At 36.3% G+C, this 11,338-nt stretch overlaps 1 protein-coding gene across 1 annotated transcript; it reads right to left on the bottom strand.

Annotated features, from left to right (window-relative positions):
- Positions 1 to 7,568: 7,568 nt before the first annotated feature.
- Positions 7,569 to 9,234, bottom strand: LOC141829590 (trihelix transcription factor ENAP2-like). Its single transcript, XM_074717102.1, has one exon. It carries the CDS (start codon positions 9,068 to 9,070, stop codon positions 7,937 to 7,939), a length of 1,134 nt encoding a protein of 377 aa, XP_074573203.1. The 5' UTR covers positions 9,071 to 9,234; the 3' UTR covers positions 7,569 to 7,936.
- Between the last annotated feature and the right edge of the window lie 2,104 nt (positions 9,235 to 11,338).

Consider the following 11,338-nt stretch of genomic DNA (forward strand, 5'->3'; position numbering starts at 1 on the left):
GCAGTGTGATTGGTGACGACGAGTGGGCGAGGAGGAAGTTAGATGAGAATCCATTCAAGAGGATTGCGTTCGTAATCTAGCATCAAAGTCTTCACAAATCAAAGTAGAAAGGTAAAGTGATTGATTTTGTCAAAACAAAAAACAAAAAAACAAGTAGTTCGATAATTAGAAAGAAAATCGCCAAAATAAAATATTAGGAGAACAATTTGATGCTTGATTTTTCTTCTTCTTTCTTTTATGGAGAATCAGTATATGACTTTTCTAAGAATGAGGAGATTTATGCAAGATCTCATAAATTGCCAACAATAACTTATGTGGGTATTTTAAGTGCTAATCTTGTGAAGCGACCTTTCTAACATCTCCTATGTTGGTCCAACAAGAATTTATGTTGGTCTTTTGAATGCTAATCTCATGAAGCAACTTTTATAACATCTCTTATGTTGATTTGATCACATCTTGGTAATTTATGGGCGCTCTTTTTATTAATCATCAACAAGTGATTTGATTTGGGCTTGTTAGATTATTGAAAACGTGCCCTCCATAGAAAAGGTTATGGAGGGACCTTCTGTGTAATTCACCTTTCATTTTTGGAACTCTTACAAGTCAATGTAGGAAAAAGGGTAAAATTTTTAAAGGGTGCCTTTGACTTTCATTTATTCTCAAGAGACACCCCATGTATCCTATTTACCCAAAGGGTCCGCCAGACCGCCACACCCATAGAAATATATCAAATGACAAGTTTGAGTTTCATCTGTGTAGGTGAACCACATGAACTATGCATGAATTGGCACTTGAAAAAACTCATCTAGCCACCTCCCAGCCCAAACAATACCAAATCTCTCCTGTGGTTAACTGTCATTTCGTCACCTGACTGTGGATTATCTCCCTTTTTTATTCTCTGAATCAAGATTGTCATTTTTCTTCCTAGTGAAGAGATAACAAAATTTGAGAATCTATGTATGCATATGTGATTGAGGCTTTTCTAGCTTTCACAAAGGATGTTTTTATAGGAATTTTCATCGAGGGATCCTTCATAGGCATCTTAACATACTATTGATTCAAACATTTGGATTTATAATGTGTTATCTCTACTTTTGTTAGGTAGTTTAGTCAAACTTGTTAAATGATTAAATGGGCCTGCTGATTAAAACGTTGAGATGAGCTATGCATTGTGTTTTGAGCTAAAGTCATTTTACATTCACTTTTTATTGTTTGGTGTTATAATTCTCCTTACTTTTAGATGCATCTATAAAATTGAATTACTCCTTATAGGACCAATAAGCCTATTGTTGTTGAGACTAATTGAAACATATAAACTCTTTATCCCAGTAAGCTGATTTGTAAAATTGATCTAAATTTACCAACAGATTTGTCCACAATAATTTTCTTCTATAATCAGTACCAAAGCCCTAGACAATGTTGCTGGATGCCTCATGGAAACCATCCTCAATACTCCTGATTCTATATATGGTAAAACTATCTGTCACTTGACTGATATATACACAGATCAAATTTTTAGAATGTATATATGTAGCATAAAAAAAAGCACAGTAGAATTACAAAGGCTCCAAGGAATATTGACACATAATTCATTTGAGAAAATTGACCAGTTAAGATCTATCTAGCAATTTCAGCTAAAATTGCTAGATGGCATTATAGGACTCCAATAGCAAAAGAGAGAATAAAATGACTCCCCAAACCTTAATGAACCATGGCTTGTTTGAATTTGAGCACTTTAGGTCCATCAAACAATTTTGGCTAAAACTACATGACCTTTTATGCCTTCAACAACAAAAAATGAGGGTATAAAATGACTCCACTAGTACACTAAAATATAATATATGGCTTGTTTGTGAATTTTGACAAATTTAGATCCATTTACCAGTGTCAGTCAAACCTTCTATATAGTTTAGCAAGACTTAGATAATAAAATTAGAGCATAAAAGGACTCCACAAGATTCAAGGAATGTAACAGATGATTTGTTTAAGGAATTTGAATAATTTAGCAGTTTTTAAATTATAAGGAATCAAAAAGCAAAAATGAGAAAACAAAATTACTCCATAGACTCCAAGGAACATCATACACAACTTGTTTTTTTTTTTTGGAATTCAATTAATTTACATCTAAGAATTTTAACCAAAATTGTTAAAACTCCAACAATAAAAAAAGAGTAATATAATGCCTCCATATGGACAAAGAAAAATAATACGAAACTTGTTTGTAAATTTTGATAAGTTTAAATTCATATGTCAGCTTTGACTAAAATTATTAGATGACTGAGCAGAACTTGAATAGTAAAAAGGAGAACATAGAATTCCTTCATAGGTTTCAAGGAATATAGCACATAGCTAGCTGGTTCAGAGAATATGACCATTTTAGGTTTATCTAGTAAGGTTGGTGAAAAGTGTTAGATAGCCTAATAGAACTCAAACAACAAAAGGAGAAAATTTAAGTTTAGCTCCGAAACACATAATAGATGGGGATGCCTTATTTTTAAAATTTGATAAGTTTAGGTCCATCTTGCAGATTTGAGTGAAACATTTTGATGGCTTTGTAAGCCTTAAACAACAAAAAGAAAACATTTGTAAAAATCCCCCCCCCCCCCCCCCCCCCCCCCCCCCCCCCCCCCCCCCCTACCAAGGAATAAAAGAACATGACATTGTTTATTTGTAGAATTTGACTAATTTAGGATCATCTAGTAGTTCTAACAAAACTACTAGATGACCTTTAGTATGAAAACAAAAAAGAAAAAGAAAAAAAGCAGCACTTTAGAGGCTAAGGAACAATGAATAGTCCATTTGAGGAGATTTTGCCAAAACTATTTGATACACTTATAGGACTTCAACAACAAAATGAACATAAAATAATTTAATAGATTCTAAAGAATACAATACATGGTTGGATTGTAGAATTTAGCCAATAAGGTCTATTTGGCAATTTGATCAAACTGGATAGATGACCTAGCAACACTCAAATTACAATAGAACTTTAAAGGCTATATAAGGAACACAACACATTGCTTGTTTCAGGAATTTCATCAATTGAAGTCTATCCAAGAGTATTGGCTAATACTATTAGACGCCTTCTAGGATTCAAATAGTAAGAAAAAAAAGCATATAAACACCTTTGAAGTGTTGATGCTTAGGGGTCATGTAATGACAAAAAAAAAGTTTCCATAAGAGAAGTTGAAGGTTCATATGTGTATGTGATATAGGGTACATAGTTAGGAAAACCAAGCTTATGTAATTTTATCACAAAGTCGCTCATGCACTTAGGCTAATCATATTCACTCAACAACACCTATGTATTCCTAAGACTCTTGTAAGTTTGACCATGTTCAAAATTCTGAATCTAGACGTTATACAACCATCAATTTTGGCAAAATTTGTTGATGGACTTGCGCTTGTCAGATTCAATCCAAGCTAGAACTAGGGTAAGCATGCCCTTCAATCTTAATTTCGCACCCTATTTAGCCTGTTGTGAGTTATTTAAAAAATTCACTAGTTTTAAAACTATGGCCCTTGTTTCGAGATTTTAAATGTGCTTAGGTGGCTCAGGCTGATCAAACAAGTGCATGTACAGGCGGAGGGGCATTTTAGGAACGAGGTGCATGATTTGGTAAATATCAAAGTGTGGTATGTGATTTGGGTATTGATGAAAGTGAAATGCATGGTTCCTAAAATGCCATTTTAATACGAGTTAGATAGCATTCAAATGAAGGAATCATTTTGTTATACTTTATAAATGATAGGATAGATATGAAAGTTTTAAAAGTTTGGATAAAATTGAGAAAATGTGTGTAAATTTGGATAAATTTATGTTTTAGCCCAAATTACTTTTCTGGAAGATGACATCAGATTTTAGTAATGTTTCTGCTAGCTAACCATACTGTTATGCATATAACATGAAAAATGACTGATATTGGATGGTATTTATATAATGACTTATGCTGTTTATTTTCCATATTTTGGATTAGACTATCGCACGTGGTTCTAGTTGTTTTCAAGAATTTAGGGCAAACTTCCTCAGAGGATCTCACTCCTTTCAAGCTTAAGTTCTTCTTCTCAGAATTCTCATATTATTTTGTTAACTAAGAAAAAGTTTTTCATCAATTGATTTTCCACCAAATATTTTCCACAAATACGACATCTTTGTAGGACAATATAAACTTGTTTTGAAAGTTTAAGAATACTACTCAAATATGACATCTTTGTTAGGATCGTGATCTTGCTTGGACACCGTTTGCTAGAACTTACAACCCCTTATTTGCACTTTGTAAAAATGAGAATCACCTAGAACATGAAGAAAAAAATGCAAACAATGTGAATACAAATCAACAATTGAATGAGAGAGAGAGAGGCACAGAATCATTGTGGTTCGGGGAGCTTGCTGTCTATGACTGCATAGAGAGATTTCTTGTTATGTTGCCATCAAACATAACAACTCGAATACTGAGCCACTTTTGAATTATAATTAATTCTTCTCAAGAAAATCCATAATACTATAGTTCACAAAAACTCCAACCTACTTTAGTAGTACAATAACCCACCATACCCTAGTTTAAATAAGTACTTCGTGTTTTTTTTTGTATGAGAACCACCATATTCTGTCCTGCAAAAAAGGGAAAAAAATATACACAATGATAAGAGGAATTACCATCACCACCATATGAGTTAATCAAATACTCTGATATGAAGGCACTTAGATACATGAAAGTTAAGTTTCATAGCGTAGTATGTTTTGAACTGTGTTTTGAATGGTGATTGCTGCTTTTACGCTTGTAGTTGAGGACTTCATCACACAGCATATTTGATCCTGTGCAATATAGTTCACTACGTAAGAATAGGAAGTCTATGCTCATATTTTCATCATATGCAATCCCTATGTATACATTTATGAGCTTGCAATGAGGAACCTTATCAACATGTGGCCCTCTTGTATTCAATTTGTATAGTAGGCGGAAGTAAGCAGTCCATGTGATGACATGCCCATATGCTACCCTATAGCCTTTCTCAGCACATGAATGGATAATTAGGGATAGAGGTTCATCTCAGGGTAGGCTTGTTTAATGAAATGCTATATTTCCATATAAAATTATACTGTCAAGTAGTTGATTCCCATTAATTTTAAATTTCTAGAAACCTGCGAATGACATGATTCCAAGGTTTGATTTGAAACCTTCAATTTTACTCAATGAAGATACTAGGTGACTTTAGATGAATAAATGGGCAATTTGGTGTATCAAGTTTTTGCTAGTGCGGGATCTTAAGGAAAGGTCAGACTACATTGAGTCTATTGTACGCAATATTATCTTACATTTTGCAAAAGGTTGATTCATCGACTCAAAACTGTGACCTTAAGGTGACTTTAGATGAATCCAATTGAAAAATCTCAGTTGTACTTACTATCTGCTTCCTTGTGTAATTTCTATTTAGATCTTCAATCCAACTTTCTTTATGATTAAATTATACAAGAAGATAATCTATCTAATTTTCTTTAATAAATTATACGATAAGATAATTTATCTAATTTTTCTTTAATTTTAATCTATTTAAAAAGAATCAACATAATCAAAAACTGAACCTATTACTTAGAAGATTCAATCAATATAAAGAACTACTGTTGCAAGAAAACAACTTAAAATTCAATGAATATAAAGGACTACTGCCTCATTGTTTGCAAGAAAAGTCGCTCTTGGATTAGGTTTCATGTAAAATATTTCTATTGCAATTTGTGAAAACATGTAGAGCTAATGAGCCATCACTACTTAGATGCTCTAGACTTATAACATCAGTGAAACTAATGAATAGTAACTTTGAGAAAAAGTTGGTTTATGATGATTGGGAAATTGAACAGTAGTTATGCTTCCTAAAATAAAGAACATTGCCAAATTTGAACACCATCTTCAACTTTTTTTACATAAAGCATTATATTTGACATTCTTGGCAAGTGTTGAAAATTTCTCTCTTATTTACTATGGTTACTAATCAATATGTGGTTGGTTTATAATTTTTTAATTTTCTCAAGTCCTGAACAATTACTTAAATATATTTTCATGATCAATCAATCTTAAATAACCTTTTAATGATGAATGCATTCATATAGTGTGTAAGAATTATGGGATTATCTGATTCTGATGGCATGTTGCCTACATTCACATTTTACAATATTGAGTTGTATGTAATCCCTTGTTAGCTTTACTTATAATTTATTATCCATGTTGGGCTAACAGTTTTCTTTCTCGTGTTAGTCAGTTGACAATTTTCTTTTATTCCTGAACATTTTTTCTTTTGAGTAGGAATAGGTCGACACTGCATTTTTTAAAAATTAAGTTGTATGGAATTTCTTATTAGCTTTGCGTGTAATTTATTATCCATATTGAGGTAACAATTTTCCTTACATTGCTAGTCTGTTGACAAATTTCCTTATTCCTGTAACTTTTTCTTTTGGGTAGGAAGAGTACAACGCCTATGATCACCATGTCTACTGGATTTTGAAGTTGCAATTTCTGAAGGGGTCTCAAATTATGGAGATTATTACTGCAAAAAATGTTATTTTTGCTGTTGCTCAGTCGGGTCTTTGTGTTGCTTTTAGCAGAGGTAAGCCTGCATACTCTGAACTTTGCAGATTTATCTCTTTTGTTATTAACAAAAGAATATGCTATTTTAATCTAAGTCCTAATGAAGTTTATCAGAAGTTTATTCTATAATAAGAATAACGAGTCCCTTATATCGGTGTCAGTTTATGCATATTGCATCTCATCATTTCTGCTCCTTGAATTTGAAGACAATTCAAAGTAACTCAGAGAATGCTAGTTGGTTTTCCTCATTTATATGTTCTGGCATTCTGGACTGGAAGATGTTAGCAGATACTTTCTTCTTATTTGAGAACATAGGTAAACTTATGACCTCTTCTGTCCTGTTTCTAGTTGAGAATAGGTCTCTTTGAAAAATGGACTTTTTGCACACTGCGGCAGGTTTATTAGGAGAAATTAAATTAAAAGCTTGGAATGCCTCTCTCAGTCAATATGCGCTATATCCCTATCCTGCTCAGTGCTCGTCTCAAGGTTGTTTGCCGCAAAATCTCTGAGACATAATTGAGTTGATTATGACGGAACAGAGTTGTTGAAGTGGACAAGGGTTGAATATTGACGAAACCGAGGTAATATCCTTCTCCGTCATGGTCAAGTGTAGCTTCTCAATTTACCTGCTCACATATGATCGTGAGATCGACCGTGTGAATCCGTTGGAATGGCAGATTTTATTTTATTTTATTTTGCTGATGTTTGCCGTAAACTTGAAGAAGCAGTCGCTCTACCATTAGAAGCACTGCTAGGGAAGAGTTTATCCTTTTTCAGCAATGCAGATAGGAATGAGATCCTTCTCTTCTCTGGTCCAATTGGTTAGCATGTCCCAATTGCCACCAGCCATTGTCTCAAGAACTTGGCTGCATCAGCGGTTTTAACTCAGCCACGAATGTTTATTTAGTAACACAATTTGGTATTTGATTAGCAAGATTAGGCCTGACAGATTGTTTGGAAACACCACATTGGAACTGATTTCCGGTGCATGTTACAGATTGATAACAGTGCTGTAAATTAATATAGATTCATCATTAGAGTTCATAGGAATCATTAGGATGCTGATGAAAATAAAGCATTAGTAAAGTAGTGCGATCGCGTAGCCCTAGAGTGACCTAAAATGAGGACATTAAAATAAATTTTTTTTTAAAAAAAAAAGAGAGTCTGTAGCGGGATAAATAAGATGACAATCCTCAAACCGACTTGAAAGAAACTCAGATAGGGATAGGGATAGAGATTAATACAATTTGCAGGGCAGCTTGATACAGATCTAACCACTAGTAAAATGACAAAGGAACAAGAGGAAGGGCAAAGCCCTCTCTCTGCGGCCCACTAGTACAGTAGCTAGGGCAACCCTAGCAATTATTGTCACTGTTATTGCTGTTGCTGCTCGTGTTGTTGCGGTGTTGGTGGTGGTGGTTGCTGCTACCACCACCATCATCATTCATCTTTCTTTTCCTACTGCTTCCATGGTGGTGGCTCTTGAGCTGTGAAAGCTCCATCTGCGTCTTCATTAGGAACTCCATCCTCTGCAGCTCCAGCTCCCTCGTCAACTCCATCCGCTGCTTCTCCATCTCCATCGCCTGCCGCAGCTTCGAGCTTTCCACTTTCTCGTACACCTCTGCGAACCGCAGGATGGCCCGCGTCAGCTCCTTCAGCTCCGCTGTCCTCCCTCCCTCTTCCTCCCCCTCCTCTTCTGCTTCCTGCTGGTGCTCCTGCTGTCTCTTTCCGTTGGCTGCCCTTGGCGGCGGGAACCCATCGGAAGAATCGGCGGATGAGGCCGACACGGACGGCGGCGAAGACTTCCCTGCTTTTTTGACGGTCGGCTGGCTGGTTCTCTGCCCCTGCGGTCCCGGCTGGGAGCGGCGGGACGGGGGGCGGATGGGGATGGCGGCGGGGATGTTTCCGCTGGGAGCCGTGGACTTGTGACTGGGGCCGAGCAGGAGGTCGAGGCGGTGGAAGAAGGGCCAGGAGGAGGAGGAGCTGCCGCTGGAGCCGGAGATCTTGGACTTCTCGGCCTTGTACTTCTTCTTGAGAGTGTCGATCCGGTTCTTGCACTGGACGTCGGTCTTTGGGGCCTTCGTGTAGCCGTCGCGGCTGGTGACGGCGTCGGCTACTTCCTGCCAGTGCTTCTGCTTGAGGTTGCCGCGGCTGAGCTCCAGGTAGCGTTCCCCCCACGCGTCTATCAAGATGGAGGTGGCGCCTTCGCTCCAGCAGTCGTCCCGGCCGCCTCCACCTCCACCAGCAGGGGAGGAGCGAGGCTGCTGGATGGGGACGGCCAGAGCTAGGGCGACTGCGTGATGCTCCGGGGCGGGGGCAGCGACGGTGACTGGCTCGGCAGTTCCGCCGTTGGCGTGTAGAGGTGAGGAGGAAGCGACCACGATGGAGGTGGAAACCGGAGGTGGTGACGACGACTCAGGCGACGCAGATCGGGAGGCGGATTGTGTCGGCGAGCGAGACGGAGACTGCGTGTCCTCATCGTCTTCCATGTGGGGGACGAGGGTATCCAAGCTCAGCCAGCAGAGAAGGAGAAGAAGCCAGCGGCGAGGTCTGCGAAGGGGATCGGTCAAAGAGAGCTTCGGCGGCTTCGTCGTCGTCGGCGGCGGCGGCCGAGAAGGCGATGAGGCGAAAGAAAGAGGGTATTATTTTCTTGATGGATTCGTCCGCCGACCGGCGTTCCGATATGATATATTTATATATCGTTACCGTGTAACTTTTTCCGTTATGAAGAAGGGAGAGATTGTAACGATACCGGTTTAGCAGGGTGTTGACGGAGGCAGTGTAACGTAGGTGTGACTTTGACGGCATGGGCGTGGATCCGAAAGCCGGAACGCCAACGTGCGAACGGAGAACTGGCTTTGATTTGGGTTACAAAACTAGAGAGGATTTTGGTTGATTACAAAATCCAGGTTTATTCGGCTCGATTTACTTTTTTTTTTCCTTTTTTTGAAATGAAATATTATTAAAACTCTGAAAACCAAAATTTTCAACGGTCATGATTGTTTTGAACTAAATTACCTTTTATGAATCATGAATAAATAAATTAAAAATTATTTGATTAGATTAAAAAGACATCTTCCCTTTACAATTGAAAATGATCTTCCTTCCTATCTTATTAGATAATTGATCAAGGGTGTATTTAAAATTGTTGAATTTTAAAAAGATGCATCTAATTTTCATATTGATCAAAGGACGCATTTATTTGTGATAACATCTTTCTCTTTTTTCAATCTTAAACCAAAGTAAAAAAAAATGATAATTGCCGAAAGGCCCATTTAAAATTATGAAATTCTTAAAAAACACATTTAATTTTCATATTTCACAAAGGGCGTAATTATTTTCGATATAGCATTTTCCCCTTTCAGTCCTAAATCAAAGTAGAAAAATTAATTTTTTTTTATTTGAATAGAATCAAATTGAATTGAACTGAAATAAAAAAATAAAACTAAAAATTTAATTATTTCATATAAAAGTCATGATCTTAAAACATTTATTTTTTTAATATATGTCATTAAACTTAGGATAATCTTCTAAATTTATCATATTTTTTTAAAATGCTAGAATTTTAATAAAAAAAAATTAAAATACAAAAGAAGATTAATAAAAAAATTATAAAATTAAAAGAACATTAATAAAAATAAAAATTATTATTATTATTTAATAAATAGCTAAAAATAAAAAAATTACTTTGGTGTTGATTTTAAAGAGCAGCACCACTGTGATGTTATTATTCGAAAAATAGGACCATAGTATTTGTTGATTTCATAGAACAACTGTGTTGATTTTTAAGGATCAACACTATTGTGTTATTGTTATTCGAAGAGTAGAACCACTACGGTACTGAAACTTTAAAAATATTTTGAACATGGTTGGGAATGACTCCAAGCTGATAACATAGGGCATATTTGGACTCAGGGTCATTATAGAAACTTATCGAACTTGGAATGGGTCCAATCAGAGCTTGCTAAATCCATAAATGAGTTTTGACTGAAACCTATTGATTAACCTAGAAGAGTTGAAATTATGAAAAACGGACATGTAATGGATGAGGAGAGTGTATAGAAAGTAGGTATGGTATGCATGACTGTTCTGAGTATCCTAAGCTAAGTTATGGGTTGGAGTCAATTGACACAATGTCTCGTGTTAGTTTAAAGAGCAGCACCACTGTGATGTTGTTTAAAGAACATAACAACAATGTTCTATTGATTTCACAGAACAGTGGTGTTGGTTTACAAGGATCAATACCACTGTTGTGCTATTATTCGAATAACATAATCACTATAGTGCTAAAACTTTAAAAACCTTTTCAGCACCATTAGGAATGACTCCAAGCAGATAACTTAGGACATATTTGGACTCAGAGTCACTGCATAAACCTACTGAACTTGGAATGAGCCTAATTAAAGCTTGCTAAGTCCAGCAATGAGTTTTCACTGAAACCCATTAATGAATTTAAGAAGTTTAAATTATGAAAAATAGACATATAGTGGAGGAGGAGTGTATAGAAGGTAGGTATGGTGTGTATGACTTGTTATATGCCTCCTAAGCTAAGTTATGAGTCCAAGCTAATTGACACAAAGTTATGCTTGTAGGATCGAGGTGAGTGCTAAAGGGGAGTGGCTAGCGCGTTTGTCACTTTTTCACGTATTCATAAAACTTCGTATCGAGTAAGTAAACATAGCGGAAGATGTAATCACACACAAAATTGACATGTTTATTTTACTTAGTTCACAACCACTAGCTGCTACTCTAAAACT

The sequence above is a fragment of the Curcuma longa genome, chromosome 5 (genome assembly GCF_044706935.1).
Source record: "Curcuma longa cultivar G26 ecotype Majalengka, Jawa Barat chromosome 5, ITB_CL_G26_1.1, whole genome shotgun sequence".
NCBI lineage: Eukaryota > Viridiplantae > Streptophyta > Magnoliopsida > Zingiberales > Zingiberaceae > Curcuma > Curcuma longa.

Excerpts from the sequence above, each read along its gene's own strand:
- LOC141829590 (XM_074717102.1), bottom strand. The coding sequence starts at position 9,070 with ATGGAAGACGATGAGGACACGCAGTCTCCGTCTCGCTCGCCGACACAA.